This window comes from Pseudorasbora parva, chromosome 15, assembly GCF_024679245.1.
Source record: "Pseudorasbora parva isolate DD20220531a chromosome 15, ASM2467924v1, whole genome shotgun sequence".
Taxonomy (NCBI): domain Eukaryota; kingdom Metazoa; phylum Chordata; class Actinopteri; order Cypriniformes; family Gobionidae; genus Pseudorasbora; species Pseudorasbora parva.
In genome coordinates, this window is record NC_090186.1 from 6,640,150 (window position 1) to 6,659,065 (window position 18,916).

At 39.5% G+C, this 18,916-nt stretch overlaps 1 protein-coding gene across 3 annotated transcripts in view; it reads left to right on the forward strand.

Moving 5' to 3' along the window:
* bach2b (BTB and CNC homology 1, basic leucine zipper transcription factor 2b) overlaps positions 1–18,916 on the forward strand; it is a 130,126-nt gene that overhangs the window by 94,941 nt on the left and 16,269 nt on the right. For all 3 annotated transcript variants that reach the window (XM_067416897.1, XM_067416900.1, XM_067416899.1), the window contains one exon: positions 14,385–15,893. In XM_067416897.1, coding sequence (XP_067272998.1) covers positions 14,385–15,893 — 1,509 coding nt within the window. The remainder of the gene's footprint in view (positions 1–14,384; positions 15,894–18,916) is intronic.

An 18,916-nucleotide genomic window follows, 5' to 3' on the forward strand; every position in this document is an offset into this window, starting at 1 on the left:
GGTTGGTTGGTTGGTTGGTTGGTTGGTTGGTTGGTTGGTTGGTTGGTTGGTTGGTTGATTGATTGATTGATTTATTGATTGATCTTATTGCAGATTTGTAATATATTAAATACATTTTTGCTTCATGTTGTGAATGCATTATTTTTCTTGGTAAACACTTTCTGAGATTTTGGTCTGCACTTATATTGTAGGTATAATGCAAATTACCAATGAAAAATTAACTGCCAGTGGTTCAGGATTTTGGCTGCGACCTACCAGTCAGATACTCTTCTAAGGGGATAGTTAACCTAAACATTTTAATTAACCCATGATTTACTCACCCTTTTCTAAGCTTTATAATGGCCGTGAATGGGGGTTGACTAAAAGTTGGTTATTAACTATCAAGTTTTAAATATGGATATTTTTCTTAAGCCCCGTTTCCACCAAAATTACCCGGAACAATTTGTACCAGGAACTTTTTTACAGGAACTTTTCTCCCCCCCAGACCTGCAGCTGTCTGCGTTTCGACCGCGATAAAGTTCCGAGAAGATTAGGCAAATTAGTCCGGTGATTAGGACTGCGCGCGACTGATCCTCCAAGTGACGGACAGTAGGGCTGTCACTTTATATTTGATATTCGAATATGCATTTTAAGATGACGTGAAATATCCGCAATCGAACTATAAATGAACTATCCGGTTTTTAAAGTGCCATGTAGCGCAATTTTTTACTGTCGGTGCGTTTACATGGAGCACTAACGTTAGCTGTAATCGGTTTAAAAGTACAATCTGAAGGAAAATGCTCCATATTAACACCTCAATCGTAATAAAAATGCCCAAACTGAATGAAATTTTAATCGTTTTGAGATAGGTGGATAAACCTTTTCATGAATCGATCAAACGAAACATTTCACCATGTAAATGACCTGACCGGATTACTTTTGAGTGTGCGTCCTCATGTGATGTACACAGCGCGCGCCTCCACCACTGAAGAGCACACGCTCTTTGCATGTTGACAAGAGAGGAAAATACATTTTTCTGAGGGATAAACTTTTTATTTCATAAGAAGTTATGAAGATAATGTTGGAATAATGACACTGTCCCTAAGCCTATGTAAGCAAACAATCACCTACTTTAACTGCGCCTGACATTAGAATGTATTTTTTCTGAGATGATTATTATTACACTTTACAACAAATGAATAGCTTTTATAAAACCGTATATAAGTCCTGTTGGCCGTTGAGAGTTGCTATGGCATCCGTAAACACATTCCAGCCGTTGTACGAAATAAAAAGATAACCCCTCAGAAAAATGAGCTTTCCTCTCTTGCCTTCCTCTCTAAGGACGCACACTTAAAAGTAATCGGTCAGGTCGTTTAAGTTACATGGTGAAAAAAATTAATAACAAGTATGGAAGAGATTCAAGCTGGGCTGCTTTTGCTGGTTATGTATAGGTTTACTAAGAGGTAATTAACAACGACAGAAAAGAGCACTAATATGCAGATTCAGCAGCATGCAGCATATTCAGAAAGCTTGTAAAGCTAGATTTAAAATGACAATGTATATTATTATCAGCTATTACGGACATTGCACGTGAGATGGCTGAGACGAACGTGCGCCATCAGACAGAGAGCAGAGTGATTATTTACTGAACGTAGACCGAACATCGCAAAAGACTTTTGAGTTGAAAAAAAGGCTGCGTGAGCTCAACCAATCAGCATGTTCAGCGCCCAAGTCCCGCCCTCGAAAGTTCCTGAACTTTGAAAAAGTACTACCTCGCGAGCAGGGCCGTTTGGAGGGGGAAATATTTACCCGGAACTTTATTTCGACCCTGGTTCCTGCGGTCTAAACACACGAAGTTCCTAGTTCCTGGGTAAAGTTCCTGTGGTGGAAACGGGGCTTTACAAAAACCTTCACTTTGCTTCAGAAGGCCTTTATTAACCCCCTGGATTACTTTTATGATGGATGGATGCACTTTTTTAGACTTCAAAATTTCATCTTTCATTCAATCCCATTATAAAGCTTGGAAAAGCAATGGTATTTATACATATGGTTGTATGGTGGTTGTATTTATCTGACAGAAGATATAGTCATGTACACCATGGATGGCTTGAGGCTGCGTAAATCATGGGATAATTTTTGGGTGAACTATCCCTTTAAATGGTGTTTTAGGAGCGGAGCGCTGTCAGCACCCTATGAATGGCCATCCGTCCGTCACATGATGAAACCGTGTGTAAGTGTTAGGCCTGTATCTGCCACAGATGTTTGTTTTTAGTTTGTTCATCATCTGTAGATAAGATAGAGTTCAGCTTAAAAATTATTAAGTGTGACTAATTTTCAAGGGAATTATACTCTGTTCCTCTATTATATTCCTTAATCATATAATTTGTCATACCAGTTTAACCTCTGCTGATTCAAGTGATTCTCTCTTCTGTTTTATTTTGTGACACCACCCAACAGCTTGTTTTCATCCCCGTTTCCTCCCTGTCTGATTTTTTTTCTGCTCTTCTTGTGACTCATGCATTACTTTTGAGAGTTGTCTTAAAGCTGTCATGTTATAAAAGCATAATTAGGCGCTTTATGCCTTATTATGCTCTCTGGAATACTTGGTTCTGGTTGGTTAAACGCACCATCCAGTGGTCTTATATTTTCTTATATTTTTTTAATAGAGTGCAACAGTCGGGTTCCAGAGTAAACATCCCATAGAGGAATTGATCTTGAACCTTAACTTACAAATCTTTAAAAACAGACCTACTGTGAACTATGAAAATATGAACTATTGCTGAAGCCATCCCTCCGCATTAAAATTCCTGACAAACTACATTACCCATAGTTCTGCAGAGAAATTTCCACCAATCACACAACACAAACTATCAATTTGTATGCATCATATGCAAAGTCTTTAAAGCAATAGTTTTAAATTGCTCCATCATTTTTATTTTGATTGTCATTTAAAATGCTTCATGGGTTGTAGTTATTTACCTCATTAAAGCTGTAAAGTACACATTCTTGTACCTTTTTGAATTTTTGTCCAATTTAAAATGCTTTTTTAATTCAAATCAAGTTTGTAATATTTTGATTCACCTCATAGCTGTATGGATGGATTCAAGGCTTATAACAATTTAACAAAGACTTTTTTGAAGCGCTATGGGGAAACTACTTTTTTGCACTCTATTCCCTAATATTCACCATTGTCCATGGCAATGCTTTATATCATTCTGCTCATCCAGGTAAAAGATATTGATGCTACTTTCTCATGTCGCACTGCAGATTTGCTCGCTTCTGTTGTATACAGCGCTAATGGCAACATCTTACTTCTCAGTTATTGAATTGAAAATGACCTCAGAGGACTCCCATATTTACTATTACTTGCAGTGTTATTCTCTTCTGCTTGTCTGGATATGGTTTTGTTCATTGTAATGGACTACTGTGTTCTCAGCAGAAGCTTTTAGATAACATGCAGGTAATATTATATAATAATTTAACCTAAAATAGGTGTTTTATGTCAACGTATGTACTTATTTGGTGAGTAGCCATATAACAAGCGGGATAATGTACAGTCACTATCCCATCATTAGTGAAAGACTCTTGAACTTACCTTCATTAATACACGTTTTCCATATTCAGCTTTTCACAGTACAATGCATTTTAATGTAATCTTTCTGTGTGTGTGTGTGTGTGTGTGTGTGTGTGTGTGTGTGTGTGTGTGTGTGTGTGTGTGTGTGTGTGTGTGTGTGTGTGTGTGTGTGTGTGTGTGTGTGTGTGTGTGTACAACTATCTTCGTGATGACTGGTTTGAGTTTTAGACCAGCGGAGTGAGGACAAAAAAAGTAAAGTGAGGACATTTTGGCCGGTCCTCATTTTCTGAGACCCTTTAAATGCCAGTTTGAGGGCAGGTTTTGGGGATCGAGTTATAATTAAGATAAGGGTTGGTTTAGGGTGAGGGTTTAGATTTGGCAGTTAGTTGTGATTGGTAGGGTTAGGGTAAGGAGCTAGAGATTGCATTGTGTCAATGAATAAATGCACACTGACTCATGGGGACTCATGTCACTGTTGGGAACTAAATTGAGGTCCCCAACTCCCCAAGAGGAAACAATCTTATAAATTCTTAAAGAATGAGGTTTTTTTTGAAAATTTAAAAATGCCTGTGGTTTTGTGTGATGGATAGGATGAGTGTAAGGGGAGAGAATATACAGTTTGTACAGTATAAAAACCATTACGCCTATTGAGAGTCCCCACAAATACAGCGAACCAGACATGTTTGTGAGTGTGAGTGTGAGTGTGAGTGTGTGCATACTTGAGTCCCGCAGCTGTGCGCTGCAGCTGTGTCACTGTGATTCAGCATTGCTATAGACAGCCAGTGTCAGTCTGTGTCTGTATGTTTATGTATGTCTGTCTCGGCTAGTCTGATTCAGCACTAGTCTGTACAGCGACCTCAAACCACCTCCTGTTATAAAGTTTACAGTCCTCCACATGGAGCCACTTGTGAACAGCAACCACATGAAATTCAGCACCATTGCAACACTCTGAAACCCAAACACACACACAGTACACTGTAAAATACACATTCATCAAAACACACAATCAATCACAACCCCTACTAAAGTGAGATATCCTAATTCCTCAAAACACTAGCTGTGCATCTAAAATCATGTTCTGTCTCAGTAGGTACTAAATTTGAATCTGAACTTCACAACAGTTAAAAATGTATGTATTATTGTAATCTGGACGTACTACAGCGCCATGTTGTCTTTATCATGTGACCTATACCAGCGCCAGTTGTGTATGCTTCACCTCCATTCTTAAATCCCCTCCTGTGGCCTCATGGGATAGTACAGTGTCCGTCAAATGATCCCTTAGAAGTAATAGAACTTTTTGACTACTTAAAGCTACAGTATGTAACTTTTCCGTCCAGGTCGCTGTAATAGTTTGTGTATGGGAAGGAAGAGGACACAGGGGTCGGTTGGACTGCTGACGTGTTTATTCTCATTAACTGAACGGTATTTCACAAATGCACCACTGTGCAGCTTCAAACTCAATGCTTCGTCGTAAACACTTCCGGGTTACTGGCATCCGGGAACTCAGGGGTCACGTTAGCAGTCCGTCTCTCTCTCGCTGTCTTCCGTCCCTCTGGGTGTTTTATACTCTCCTCGCGCCACTTACTAGAACGAGAAACAGGTGTTGGTAGTTTGCGTCCAACCCACTCACTTACCGCTCGTATCCCGCCTCTCTCTCCCGCTGCAGACCTCGCTGAACCACGCCCTCTCTGCCACAGTCGCGTAGTTTGATGATGCCATGTTTGAGCTCAGAATCTTGGGACGTGGTCTTCAGCCTACAGCTGTTGGAAATAGAATCGGGATAGGACTGGGTCAGAAATCATGTTCATAAATGTGATTATTAAAATTACTGTAGTTTAAAGCAGAGCAGGAGCGAGTGTTGAGGGAGCTGAGCAAGGCCGCTGGAGTTATTGAAGCGCAACACACAGCTCATGAGCAATGGGACTTTTATTATGACGGTACACAGTAGCCGGCGCCATTTCCGCTTTTCCGGTCATGAGTATGAGGTAACGCAGCTCTGTTTATCATATCAGATACATTTAAGTGTGTTTAAAATTGTTATGACGTTACTCTGTGTGTTCGCGCAGCGGCTGCTGTGACACTTGTTCACACTGCTAAGAGTAAAGCATTTCTGCAGAATAAAACCTGAAATTGAGGGTAACACAGATATGACGCCATTGACAGGCGACTCCCTCAGACGTCCCGGCTACTTGATTAAAATAGCAATTTATTCACAATTTACAAATAGTTGGAAACATTTGAGATATTGTAAGAACTCAACTGAACAAAATATGTAACACTGGCCTGGTGGTTTTTAGATATTTTACTGCAAAAAATCCTACAAAGTGCACCTTTAATGTCCAAATACTGTGTGTTTGGAAATACTACTCTGTTAGTGCACTGTTTTTAGCATACTATATTGTAGGGAAGTATTCAATTTCAGACACAGCGTAGTTGTTTGAGACTGTACTTCTGAAGGTCGTCTCAGAAAAGAGATTCCCTTCTCTTGAACTCTATAGTAATTTAACTCACTCGCTGTTGCTCCCATGTTTTGTCGTGTGTTAAATTGTGGCAGGTTCTTTGTTCCTGATACGCTGTAGATATATCAGTGAAGGTTAAGTAATTTATGCAAGAAGGTTTAAGTCAAACGAGCTTTATTCTTTAATATTAGTTTATGCATTACATATCATGAATTAACAATTAACAATATACTACTGTTCAAAAGTCTGGACTCTTAATACTTTTATTCAGCAAGGATGCATTCAATTGATCAAAAGTGATAGTGAAGACATGTAATGTTCCAAAGTATTTTCTTTTCAAATAAATGCTTTTCTTTAGAACTTTCTATTCATCAAAGAATATATATATATATATATATATATATATATATATATATATATATATACACTTATTATTAGAAACACCATACTAATACTGTGTTGAAACCCCCTTTTGCCTTAATTCTACGTGGCATTGATTCAACAAGGTGCTGAAAGCATTCTTTAGAAATGTTGGCCCATATTGATAGGATAGCATCTTGCAGTTGATGGAGATTTGTGGGATGCACATCCAGGACACAAAGCTCCCGTTCCACCACATCCCAAAGATGCTCTATTGGGTTGAGATCTGGTGACTGTGGGGTCATTTTAGTACAGTGAACTCATTGTCATTTTCAAGAAACCAATTTGAAATGATTCGAGCTTTGTGACATGGTGCATTTTCCTGCTAGGAGTAGCCATCAGAGGATGGGTACATGGTGGTCATAAAGGGATGGACATGGTAAGAAACAATGCTCAGGTAGGCCGTGGTATTTAAACGATGCCCAATTTGCACTAAGGGGCCTAAAGCGTGCCAAGATAACATCCCCCATACCATTACACCACCACCACCGTGGTGGTAACCGCACAGTGGTAACAAGGCATGATGGGTCCATGTTCTCATTCTGTTTACGCCAAATTCTGACTTTACCATCTGAATGTCTCAACAGAAATCGAGACTCATCAGACCAGGCTTCGACTGTCCAATTTTGAGTGTTGTGGCTTCACAAATGCTTTGCTGCATACCTCGGTTGTAACGAGTGGTTATTTCAGTCAAAGTTGCTCTTCTATCAGCTTGAATCAGTCGACCCATTCTCCTCTGACCTCAAGCATCAACAAGGCATTTTCGCCCACAGGACTGCCGCATACTGGATGTTTTTCCCTTTTCACACCATTCTTTGTAAACCCTAGAAATGGTTGTGTGTGAAAATCCAAGTAACTGAGCAGATTGTGAAATACTCAGACCGGCCCGTCTTGCACCAACAACCATGCCATGCTCAAAATTGCTTAAATCGCCTTTCTTTCCCATTCTGACATTCAGATTGGAGTTCAGGAGATTGTCTTGCCCAGGTCCACACCCCTAAATGCATTGAAGCAACTGCCATGTTATTGGCTGATTAGATAATTGCATTAATAAGATTTATATATATATATATATATATATATATATATATATATATATATATATATATATATATATATATATATATATATATATAGTATGCATGTTTTATAATAAAATAATATAATACTAATAATCAGAAATGTTTCTTGTGCACGAAATCATCATATTAGAAGGATTTTTGAAGGATCGTGTGACACTGAAGACTGGAGTAATGATGCTGAAAATTCAGCTTTGATCACAGGAATAAATTACAGTTTAATAAATTGTAAAAATATTAAATAATGCATAAACTAATATACATAATACTTACATAAACATGAACTATAATACATTTTAACATTTCAAGTTGTGTATATTAATGTAAGCTAAATACATTATGAATCAAAATGAATTAACAATGAAAAATGGTATATTTATTTAATTATTACCGGAATTAATACATTGTATTGTTAATTGTTAATGCATAGTGCCTAATGCATTCAAATTAATGAATATAACTTTTTTCTAAAGTGTTACAATCATTTATTTGTTTTTGCTTTTATAACTTTTATAACTTCAGTGCTCAATTTATATGCCATAGTACTAATTTTACAATTTTTCTGTTGGAAACTTCTTATACAGAAAATGTCACATTTGAGAGAACGGCTACATTTGGAGCAGGTGTTACGGTTAATTGGTGATACACACAAACACAGTGAGAGCTTTTGAGCAGGTCAGGACCCGGCTGGGACAGTCGAGGGGTAATCCTGAGGGATCGAGCAGGTCAGAGAGGAAATAACAGACTACATGAATGCCATCACGAGACTATCACACATTGGCAGCCTATCGTGCAGATGGAGGGAGATCTGTCTTCTATCACTGCCGGGGGGTTGGGACGCGAGGGGAAGCCAGGACGAGAGGAAGTCCGTCTGTTAAATGGAAATCTCAGTAAGGAGAGAAATTACTCGAGAACAGGGAAACAAGAGTGAAAGAGTCTTAAAGGCCAAAAGACACAGCGATGTCTCGCTTCTAAGGACAGAGAGGTCGTGTCCTTTTCTCTGTCTGGTTGTGTATCGTAAACCTCATTTTGAGAGGATTAGCCGGTAGAGTATCTGATTTAATCCATCGCACTAGGGAGGGCTAACTCTAAATCTGTCAAGTGTTTACCGTCTGCTTGTGACTTTGTGTGTGTGTACGTGTCTGAGATCTAATACAGTGGGCACAAAATGAATTTGGGCACACACATAAAATCTTTTAGGGTTAGGCTAACCCTAACCTAATCTGAATATTTCAGAAAAAATACACATAACCGGAGAGAATTTAATAAACTTGTACAGTATAAAAAACATTACGCCTATGGAGAGTTGTGTGTGTGTGTGTGTGTGTGTAGGTTAAGGGTAGGGTTAGGGTTAGTTGTTTGTTCTTGGAAAAAAATACCAGACATGTCTGACCTTGTGGGGATTTTTTTTGGTCCCTGTGATGAAAACTGCTTATAAATCATACTAAACAGTGAACAAGGAAGTGAAACTAAAAGGAAATACTTTTTTTGTAATTATAATAAAGGAATTTTCCTTTAAAACTTCTACTTAGAAATGATTTGTTCATGTCTTTTCTATCATTTTAATTTTCTTACATGTTGGTCAAATTTTTCAAATATTAATAAGCAGTTTTGTTAAAATATAAAAAAAAAAGATAATAATAATAACCGGTTATGGCAAATTACTTTTTATTTTTACGAATTGTATTATTTTAATGTGTTTTTATTTCTTCATTATGATATTAGTAATGAAGTTAATTCATTGTTAATTCATTTTGATATTACGGCCCAATATTAGGGCCGTAATATCACCCTGATTTTTTATTTAATGCCTTACAAAGAGAAATACATGCTTATCGTAATTGTTGAGTCTTAATCCCTTATCGTGGAGTATTCACACCAAAGTGCATGTAAATTGCATTTTAATTTTTTTAAATAATTAATAAAAATTAGTGACGTCATTGAGCCTTAAAGTATCCTTAAATTATTGGACATTATGGACATTTTCTTTTTATGCAGCATTAAAATGCTAAAATGATGTCCTGCCACCTTATTACATGTGGTATTTGTGGCATTTTTGAAGGTCTTTCAAAGAGTACCGATCTGCCTTCCTTTCCATTCGAATTGCCTGTAATGATGCATAAAAATGCTGTCTCAGTAGGTTCTAAAGCACAGTCAATAAATGCCCTTACCGTAGCCCCACATCTTCCAGTTCAGCGTGAGCCGTGACTTTGTCCCGCACCGCGGCTCATTTGACTGTGTGTGCATGTGGAGTTTAATGTCAGGTTAGTCAGCAGATTTCATATCGCAGGCGTACCGTCTTCGGTTGAGGTTTTGTATTTATTTTTTTCAGACACCCTGTAAAGCATTCGCTACATTGCCATGCGGATCTTTGCCTCATTAACATTCATGACATGCAGGAATTTGCCGGAGCGAATTTACATAAATTAGCCATCTCTGCTACACTGAGAGGGGAAAGGCAGAAGATCAAAGAGAGAGGGAATGAATGAACGAGAGGGCAGGTGTGAGGGTTTATAGCATTCAGCGACCCTTTTTATGGAAGGAATCGCTTGGCACAGTTCCCAAATAGTCAGGAGTTCTCAGGATGTATGATGTACAATTCATGTCATTTCCTGCTTTGTAACAATATGACCCTTTTGAGGCCCAGTGAGGGAGAACAGTCTGTAGTCGGAATTAGCATAAATGTCCCAGATCTGTCGTGGAGATAAATTTGCTCCATTGTCTCTTTCCCACATAATAAATGTTGTTAACAGGTCCAGCGGCTCATATGTCAAAGTCTGTCCCCTAATGAGCCGCAATCGTGCTTTATTTTTCCTCTTCTGCGAGCACATTTTATCTTCTCTTTTGTTGTTTGTATTCGTTGTGGTAGTGCTACACGGTTAAAGTGACAGTTTGCCTAAAAACCAGCCAGTTTAACTCACTGACTCGACGATCCAGTCACTTTCAGCTTTAAAACAACTATTCAGCCTAAATCGTAGCCTGTTTTTATGGTGAGACAAGGTTTTTTTTTTTTCGGTTACACCTTTAAGCCTTTGTCTCAGACCATATCGCCCATCCCCCATCCCGTATTAATTCTAACCTCTCCATCTTTGTACACCTTCTCTTTGTTTTCACATTTCCATCTCTCCACGCTCTTCCTTCTCTCACATCTCTTCCATCCCTTTTGCCTTTCTCGTTCCTTTTTGTCTACACAGCTCCTCTCTCTTTCCATCAGGCTGATGGTGTGTGTCATAGAGACACTTGCAGTAGCAGTCACAGATGGCGCAGCCGATGCTGCCGCTGCAGCCTGTGTCTGCTGATGTCAGCTGAAAAACACATTTCAGCACTTTTTTCCCCAGCAGAGAGAGCTGTTTGTCAGCCGTAGCCTCTCCAAACCTCCCATCATCACTGTCTCTCTCCACCTTCAGTCACACCTGAAATGTTCACTTGGATCTGAGCCCATCAGAGAGCACTAGAGCTACAGGCAGGATAGCTTGAATATACAAACGAAGATATTTGTCAGCTTTTTGATGATCAATATATTTTATATGATTAAATGATCGATTAAATTTATGTTTTTTGCCTTCCTTTGATTGCCAGAAAAATTAAACTACAACACATACTCTTAGAAAACCTTTGTAAGAATTATTTTTATTATTAATAAATGAATGCTTTTATGAATTCAGTTAATTAGACAGGTTTTTGATTATTAAACCATTAAAATAGAATCCAGAAAACTTAAAATAGAAAACCCAGAATGTGGGGTAAAAAATTATTTCATAAAATAAAATGAAGTGCATTTCATAAGGCTCTAAACATGCCATTTTTGTTAAAACTTTTATTCAATTTTTGCTCAATTGTATACATATCACGACTTAAGTTAATTAGACATGTTTTTTTATTACAAAAATTTATTTAAACCATTCAAATTAAGTCTAAAAATAGATAAAAAATAGAATCGTGAAAAATTAAGAATTTGGTTAAAAAACTGAATTTTTTTAAAAATGGGCCCTACTAAATGAACACTAGGAAGAATACTGATTCAGGTTGCACCAACATTACAACAGCAATAATCAGAACATTATAATATATGTAAATTCCCATGCAGACAAACATGAATTTAAATGATTAATTCAAGCAGTTCATTGACAGTTTGAACTGATCTTTGGAAACAAATCAACTCTAATGTCATTTTTGCTACTGAAGCTTCAATCAGAGACGTAATTATAACGTCCCTAGGAAATTAATGGCCAAAGAAGAATTGCATTAAAATCACCATAATGCTCACATCTCCAGCTGTTAATGTTGTGAATATTGACTCATTTAATATCTTAATTGATATTTGTATAAGGCTGCCCTGACTGCTTTAAATACAGTGTTTAAATGAAATCGCTCCCCTTTTCTTTCTCTCCTAAGTGGACACACTTCCTATCAGAGACCCATGATCATCCCATTCACACATGCACACACTACATGTGATCCTCCCCCACACCTATGCACTGTACACACATACAATACACACACTCACACACACACACCATCCCCCACAAAGATTACGAGTCAGCAGCTTCCTCTCAGCAGTGACTGATTGGCGCTGTTGTGTTGCCAGCGGGCAGATGAGCCTCATTCTCTCTCTCTCTCTCTCTCTCTCTCTCTCTCTCTCTCTCTCTCTCTCTCTCTCTCTCTCTCTCTCTCTCTCTCTCTCTCTCTCTCTCTCTCTCTCTCTCTCTCTCTCTCTCTCTCTCTCTCTCTCTCTCTCTCTCTCTCTCTCTCTCTCTCTCTCTCTCTCTCTCTCTCTCTCTCTCTCTCTCTCGCTGCACTATAATGCGTCTGCTGGACACAGACAGCCGTGGATGACTCAGAGTCAGTAGTCATCAGTTTTGTTTCTGTGCATATTGGATGCTATAGAATCCTTTGTTTGTGTATGATTGATGAGTATGACATCTCTGAAGGAGATGGAAAATGAATGTGATCCATTATCTATTCTAATATTTTCTTAAGATTTTATATGTTCTTCTTTCTGTTCTTCATTATCATCATTATACGGAGAATACTTGATTCGGATTGGCCATGTCTTTTGCATCATTGTACTGTTTCATATATGTCCATTCATTATGTATTTGCAAAATAGCCATGTAATAAGGAGGATAATGTACAGTCACACCCTGGCTGTGTTGATTTTGAGATAATATCCAGTTGACTGTAAATTATGTTATTTAGAGCAGAGAAAATATTTTGTCTCTATCTCTATTTCTTTTGGTTAAACACTGTGCTTGTTCTGCTTTTCAGACATTGGCATTTCTTTCTGAATAAATTCAGATATAGTATATAGTATAGTAAGTAAAAATGCAGCATGTTTCCTGTGATGTGTAGGTTTAGGGGCAGGGGTAGTGTAGGGGGATAGAAAATACGGTTTGTACGGTATAAAAACCATTACGTCTATGGAATGTCCCCATATGTCACAAAAACAAACGTGTGTGTGTGTGTGTGTGTACATGTGTGCGCGTGCGTGCGATTTGTTTCACATTCCCTACACCATAGCAATCAGCTGTGCTTCGACTCATTGTCACAAAAAAAGTCTCATTTGACCTCTGATTTGGGTTTTCCCTCCATGCCTTTGCCCTGACTGTAAATACAATCCCCATGTTTTTTTCCAAACGGAAAAATCTACAAAACCAATCCTGTGGTTGGTTTTATAGTTGGAAAGAGATTATCTGCACTCCCTTCTAACCACAAGAAAAGTCTGATGATAACATCTATGAAGAGTTAGCTGTTTGTCCCTATCGACAAAAGAAACAAACTCATAGTAAACAGTGTCTTGTCCTCATTCATTGAACGTAAAGTGTTGATCTCATTCCCTCCCATCTATGAGCACAACTTCACTTGTGCTGTTGAGCACTTTACGTAATTGAGGGAGAAGAGAGAGCGCATTGTGGACTGAACAATGTTGGCCCAGATCAAAGTCCAGCCATTGTAATGTGTCTGAAAATGAAGAACACCTACATCGACGTCTTTCCATGACTCTCACTGTCACTTTAACAGAGTCTCACTGTCAGAGAAAGAACAACATTTGAATAGTTGTTTTGCCAGCTAAAGCTACAATTTGTGAAATGATAAGTCTTAAACTAGATTTTTTTTTAAAGTTAATCGAGACAAACTTTAAGTTGGCTTAAGAAAGCCGAACCAGAACTTTTAAAAGTTTGCAGTTTGAAGGTTTTTAGTTTAAAAGGGTTTTGCTTTCTCAAGCCATCTTAATTCGAGTTTACAGGTCTCACAAGTTGCTTCACACTGGTGAGCCTGGGTTATTATTTTTTCCTTGTCTAAATTCACTTACGCATACGCTAACAGCACAGAGACCACAGTGGGCTGGCCAAGCTTTTGCAGGCTCAGGCATTTACCTATAATTATCTAGCATTAGGTCAAATGGAAAGCTTCCATATCTGTCTGTGTCTGTCTCTCTCTCTCTCTCTCAGCAGGCTCAGGATGGCTGTAGTAGGGATAAGCTGTTAGAGTCCTAGAGCCCATTAGGCTTTAACATGCCTCACCTGAGGGATCGATGTGACATTCTGCACGCGTCTACCTGTTGCTTCAATATTATTTGCAACAAACAGGGGGCCAATCTGCAGCCTAAAGGGCTGACTTGGGCAGAGAGTGAATTGCCAAATGTCTTTGTTACATAAATGAGGCTGGTCTCTCGACTCCACCTTTTATATTTCCCGCTGTGTAGAACGTTCGGTGCTGACCTGATAAAAGATTAACTGGCACTTTACAGTGTTTGTTTACGGTCATTTGAGCTGTCCAGTTCTCTCAGTACACCCCAAGTGCCTTGAACAATAACAGTGCTGATGGTAACACTGGCAATTTCCCCTGTTTTTTCTGTGTGTGTGTCCGCAGGTCAGTGCCCAGGGATTCGCTCCATTGTTACAGTTCGCCTATACGGCTAAGCTGCTGCTCAGCAGAGAAAACATCCAGGAGGTCATCCGCTGTGCCGAATTCCTGCGCATGCACAACCTGGAGGACTCCTGCTTTCGCTTCCTGGAGGCCCAACTGCGCAGCGAGGAGGACGGCCTGCTCCTGTGTCGCAAGATGGCGCCTGAGAGCAATCACTCGGAGGACGAGAGCATGCAACCTGAGTTGCTGGCGACAACGACGACAACTGCAGTGACCCTGTCCGGTTCTCCGCGCTCTCGCCGTTGCGCGGAGACCTTGAACTCGTTGCGGCGACCGGACCACGAGCAGCTGCCGGCAACAGAAGATTTTGCTGATGGGCGGATGGACTTTGAGCGACACGGCACCTCAGACCTGCCGCGGTGCCCGAAGTACAGGAAGTATCAGTGGGCATGCAACAAGCACAATAACGACGCCTCCTCACACACCAGTACCTCAGGTTTTCCAAGCACATTCAAGGAGATGAGCAGGCCAGCTGTGATGCAAATCAAGCAGGAGCCACGCAGCGAGGAAGAGTCCATCTCGCTTTGCCTGTCAGGGGACGAGCAGGACGGAGGTGAAAAGGACGGTGTGGCTGAGATGGAGCTGGATGGTTCCATCACAGTGGACCAACCAAAAGGCAGCAGCAAGTCACCGACCTGCCTAAGAGCTCTCTTCAAGAAGGACCTGCCTAGCACACCCCAACAGCTTTTTACTAACAGACTCGTCAATGCCCAGGATAAAGGAACCACTCAGGGAGACCACAAAAAAGACTACAGGCCTTCGCTTGGCAATGAGCTTGGCAATGAGCTTGGCATGCCTGTGGCATTCCCCAAAGACACTGATGGTTTCCCGCCAGGGCTTTCGTTGAAGTCGGCTTCATGCGATGGTGTGTGCAAGCAAGAGGCGGAGCTGGACCGCCGCAGTGTCATCTTCTCCTCAGGGGCCTGTGACCGACTGGGTACGCCCACCCACTCCCATCCCAGCGGGAACTCATTGGAGAAGGAGCTCTCAGAACACATGCCAAAAGGATTGTGGGCCGGCGCCAGCCAGTCCCTCCCCAGCTCCCAGACCTACTCCCCCAGCGCCACAGCCAGTGACCCGCCCCTGCTTTGCCGCCAAAGGCCCAATACCAGCTGCCCAGTGCCAATCAAGGTATGCTCGCGATCGCCCCCTTCAGAAACCCGCACCCGGACCTCCAGTTCCTGCTCGTCGTATTCTTACGCTGAGGACGGGAGTGGTGGGTCGCCCTGCAGCCTTCCACAGTTTGAGTTTTCATCCTCACCTTGCCCCAACGTGACACGGTGTCTCACCGGTGACCCGCAGGAGGCAGGCGGTGGGACGGATTCACTCTTCGCACGGGTGCGGCCCAAGATAAAGTGTGAGCAGTCGTATGGAACCAATTCCAGTGATGAGTCGGGGTCCTTTTCGGAGGGGGACAGCGAATCATGTCATGCTCGAGAGCAAGGCCCTGAGGTGAGTCTCATGTGTTTACCTACAATTCCTTCCTAAAGTACACCAAGCATCTCGTACCCTGGCGTTCATTCATGCAGGAACCAATTAGATGAGCCCTCGTGCTATTAGCGATATTCCCTTCCCGTTGATCCCTATTCACTGAAGCTGCTGACTGCTAATGGACCAATGAACGCTGTAATCATTTTCATGTCTGGGCTGACATGAACGGGAATAACTGTAATAATATTACTCTGACCTTTTGTGTGTTATCTGGGGAATACTAATATAGTAGGACACAGCAGAGAGGAGCAAACTCGATTTGACAATCAGTTCTGGATTGCCGTTGTGTAAAGGGTAAGCAGAGTAACTATAAAATTGAGCTCTCTAGACTGTGATCTGTCCTGCAACAGAAGTGTTTGGGTAATCTATGCTTAGATTATGAGAAAGTGTTAAAGGATAGTTCACCTAAAAGATACAATTCTGTACTCCTTTACTCGCCTTCATGTTGTTCAAAATCTGCATCTGCAGAACAACAAAAAATGCAATTCTTACACACGTTTGACTTCATTTTTGGATGAATCATTACTTTCAAATCAAAATTCAGTCTGAAACTTTAAAACCATTTTTCTCAGTGTCATGTCATTGTTTTCCCTTCATATGGCCGTGTACAGTGCAACAAAGCGGAGCAGTGATGATTAAAGTAAAACAGAGCAAAATAGGGCAGTTAAGAATAGGTCAACAATATAGCCCTAGGCAAACCAGTAACATAACAGAGTAACGCTGAATAGGAAACTTCGCTCACATACCATAATAGCCTCCTAATAAGGGGGTGTGGGTCTGCTCTGTGCTGTGATTGGTTAATACCAAGCTATATTCACAGCCTCATCCTTAGAACATGTTAAAGAGAGTTAGAGAAGAGAAAACAGAGCCGGCGCACATGTGCAAACACCAGGCCCCAGTGCTTCCTAAGCTCAACGCACATGATGCTTCCTTCTGAAGAAATTGCCCTTTAATAGTGAGTCACACACATGATGCGCTTCATTTTGTCAAATGTTTGGTTGTCAAACATTTGATTTATTAGCAGCCCCTGCTGGTAGATGCTGGGTGCAGAAATCTGTAGGTCCCTATGTTTCCACGGACGCAATCAGGTTATAAAGACCGAATTTAGTTTATAACGTGGAATTTCTTCGAATTGTAAAAAAAATTTGATGAATAAATAAAAAGCAGTTCAGTACACTTAAACTTAAATCAAATCGCAATATAGACTAGTGTCTGTGAATATTAAACCGCAAAAAGTGTGAATGAATGGCTCAGATGTGAAGTTTATTTGACACACACATACTGAACCACTCGCAGTGTTTCCACCACGGCTCTCTGAGAATCACTTCATCAACATTTAACACTTTCATTTGAGAAAAACTATCATCATATCATAAACACACAGAAACTCAAAGATCTTCACAGCAAACTGTCAAAATAAAATTTCAGTTTAACTTGAAATTGTGACAGAATTATATTACTGTTTAAAATATACATGAATTTATTGTTTTATACCTTCATTTGTTTGCCAGACAAATTTAAATGCACAATACACAATATCTGAAATAAATGTTGTTGTTTTTTGAAGAAATTACATTTTATTTTTAAATTAATACATTTATATTTGTATGAATACAATTAATTAGAGATGCTTTTTGATTATTATAATTGTATTAAACCATTCAACTGAATCTAAATAGAAAACCTAAAACAAAAAGCAGAATTTGATAAAAATAAAACAGAAATTGATAAAATAAAATAAAATAAAAATTCATAGGGAATATGTAATTTTTGCTCATATTTTAATAAATTGTTATTAAATGGTATACATTTCAGGATTTTCAATTAATTAATTGTTTATTTATTTATTATTACTAAAATTTTAATTAATTATTAAATAATTACATTTCTTAGGGCCCTAAATCTGTCTGCAAATCTATCTTTTTTGCAAACATATGTTACAGTGTAGGTCAGATAACATTTATGTTCTCTTGACACAAAATAAACAAAGCTAAATTATTGATAAGGGAGATAGAGATCTAAATACCAGAGAAAACAACAGTCGGTAAGGGAGTGTCTGTTACTGAAACACTGAAGCATAGTTTAAACAGTGATTTAAAAAAAAAAATGAAATATAGAGATTCATAATGAAGAGAAAGAATGGATAAACGGTTGTGTAAAGCTGCTCAGGGCATGTTGTCCGATCTGAATGTGAGTTGACTTTCACTTGGGATGCTGCATATTTTAAAAGAGTAAATAACAATAAAGGAGAAGGAGAGATCATGTTTAGAGACCTTTAGAAATGCATGTGGGGGCCATGATGGAGAATCTGCTTTGTTGCCATGGTAACGCAGAGCACTCAGAAAGGAATTGGCTAGTTTTCAGCATTTTGCGCTTTGTTTCCGCTTTGTTTGTAAAAGACTTGAGACACACACTGCAACCGACCAGGGGAAAAAAGGTTGCCTCGCAAAATATGCCCTCCCCACACACTCATAGTGCGTCTGACTCTTCATTTGACTTTTCCATGGTGCTTTCAGTTTCAGCTAGTGTTTACTTTCCTGTTCTGATTCAGGAACAGACCCCAAATCACTTAAAGACTCCTGACTTCACGTGATTCATTTAGTTTAAAGTACAGTGGGGTTTGAATTGTATCTCCAGATGCGGTCATGTCACTCTAGGATCTGATATGCGATTTCTCTCCAGCTTTCACTCTTCTTCTCAGTTGCATTCTCAATCATTTTCTCATCTACGCCTAATCATTTCGGTGAAGCTGAGCCTCAAATCTCCCTCCTTCCATTCAGAAACTTCACCTCGAGAGCAAATGCTACCTTTTTTTATATATTATAAAATGCCTTTACTATCACTTGTGATCAATTTAATGAATAAAAGTATTAATTAGTTTTTTCTTTCTTAATCTTACTGACCCAAAACTTTTGATTGGTAGCATTTTTCATGATTTATTTTTTGATTTTGATTTTTTTTTTACAAAATCAGGCTTATACACT